At 51.7% G+C, this 1,498-nt stretch overlaps 1 protein-coding gene across 1 annotated transcript in view; it reads right to left on the minus strand.

The window, feature by feature from the left end:
- The window catches only part of LOC110169133 (cytosolic phospholipase A2 beta-like), a 30,841-nt gene that overhangs the window by 17,713 nt on the left and 11,630 nt on the right, over window positions 1-1,498 (minus strand). Inside the window, exon 10 of the mRNA XM_055162897.1 lies at window positions 735-873. Coding sequence (XP_055018872.1) covers window positions 735-873 — 139 coding nt within the window. The remainder of the gene's footprint in view (window positions 1-734; window positions 874-1,498) is intronic.

The following is a 1,498-nucleotide window of genomic DNA, read 5'->3' on the forward strand; positions in this document are numbered from 1 at the left end:
TGTGTGTGTGTGTGTGTGTGGTGTGTGTGTGTGTGTGTGTGTGTGTGTGTGTGTGTGTGTGTGTGTGTGTGTGTGTGTGTGTGTGTGTGTGTGTGTGTGTGTGTGTGTGTGTGTGTGTGTGTGTGTGTGTGTGTGTGTGTGTGTGTGTGTGTGTGTGTGTGTGTGTGTGTGTTGTGTGTGTGTGTGTTGTGTGTGTGTGTGTGTTGTGTGTGTGTGTGTGTGTGTGTGTGTGTGTGTGTGTGTGTGTGTGTGTGTGTGTGTGTGTGTGTGTGTGTGTGTGTGTGTGTGTGTGTGTGTGTGTGTGTGTGTGTGTGTGTGTGTGTGTGTGTGTGTGTGTGTGTGTGTGTGTGTGTGTGTGTGTGTGTGTGTGTGTGTGTGTGTGTGTGTGTGTGTGTGTGTGTGTGTGTGTGTGTGTGTGTGTGTGTGTGTTGTGTGTGTGTGTGTGTGTGTGTGTGTGTGTGTGTGTGTGTGTGTGTGTGTGTGTGTGTGTGTGTGTGTGTGTGTGTGTGTTGTGTGTGTGTGTGTGTGTGTGTGTGTGTGTGTGTGTGTGTGTGTGTGTGTGTGTGTGTGTGTGTGTGTGTGTGTGTGTGTGTGTGTGTGTGTGTGTGTGTGTGTGTGTGTTGTGTGTGTGTGTGTTGTGTGTGTGTGTGTGTGTGTGTGTGTGTGTGTGTTGTGTGTGTGTGTGTGTGTTGTGTGTGTGTTGTGTGTGTGTTGTGTGTGTGTGTGTGTCTGACCTTGTCGTGTGGAGAAACACTCTGGAGGTGGAGCAGAGCCTGAAGAGCCTGAGACACTCTGGTCTTCCTCTTGTACAGGAAGTTCTTCTCCTGAGCGGAGACGTCCTCTGAGAGACGCACCCCCACCCCGTCCTCACCCCTGAGGGACACAGAGACACAGAGACACAGAGACACAGAGACACAGAGAGGGACAGAGACACAGAGGGACACAGAGACACAGAGACACAGAGACACAGAGACACAGAGACACAGAGAGACACAGAGACACAGGACACAGAGACACAGAGACACAGAGACAGAGACACAGAGACACAGAGACGAGACACAGAGACACAGAGGGACAGAGACACAGAGACACAGAGACACAGAGACACACAGAGACACAGAGACACAGAGACACAGAGACACAGAGACACAGAGGGACACACAGAGACACAGAGACAGAGACACAGAGGGACACAGAGACACAGAGAGACACAGAGGGACAGAGGACACAGAGGACACACAGAGACACAGAGACACAGAGGGACAGAGGACACAGAGACCAGAGACACAGAGGACAAGACACAGAGACACAGAGGAGACAGAGGGACAGAGAGACACAGACCAGAGGGACAGAGACACAGGGACACAGAGACACAGAGGTACAGAGACACAGGAGGACACAGAGAGACAGACAGAGACACAGAGACACAGAGACACAGAGGGACAGAGACACAGAGGACACAGAGACACAGAGACACAGAGGGACAGAGGGACAGAGA

This window comes from Boleophthalmus pectinirostris, unplaced genomic scaffold (assembly GCF_026225935.1).
Source record: "Boleophthalmus pectinirostris isolate CB_2022bp ecotype Guang Dong unplaced genomic scaffold, ASM2622593v1 HiC_scaffold_5, whole genome shotgun sequence".
NCBI classification, from domain to species: Eukaryota; Metazoa; Chordata; class Actinopteri; order Gobiiformes; family Gobiidae; genus Boleophthalmus; species Boleophthalmus pectinirostris.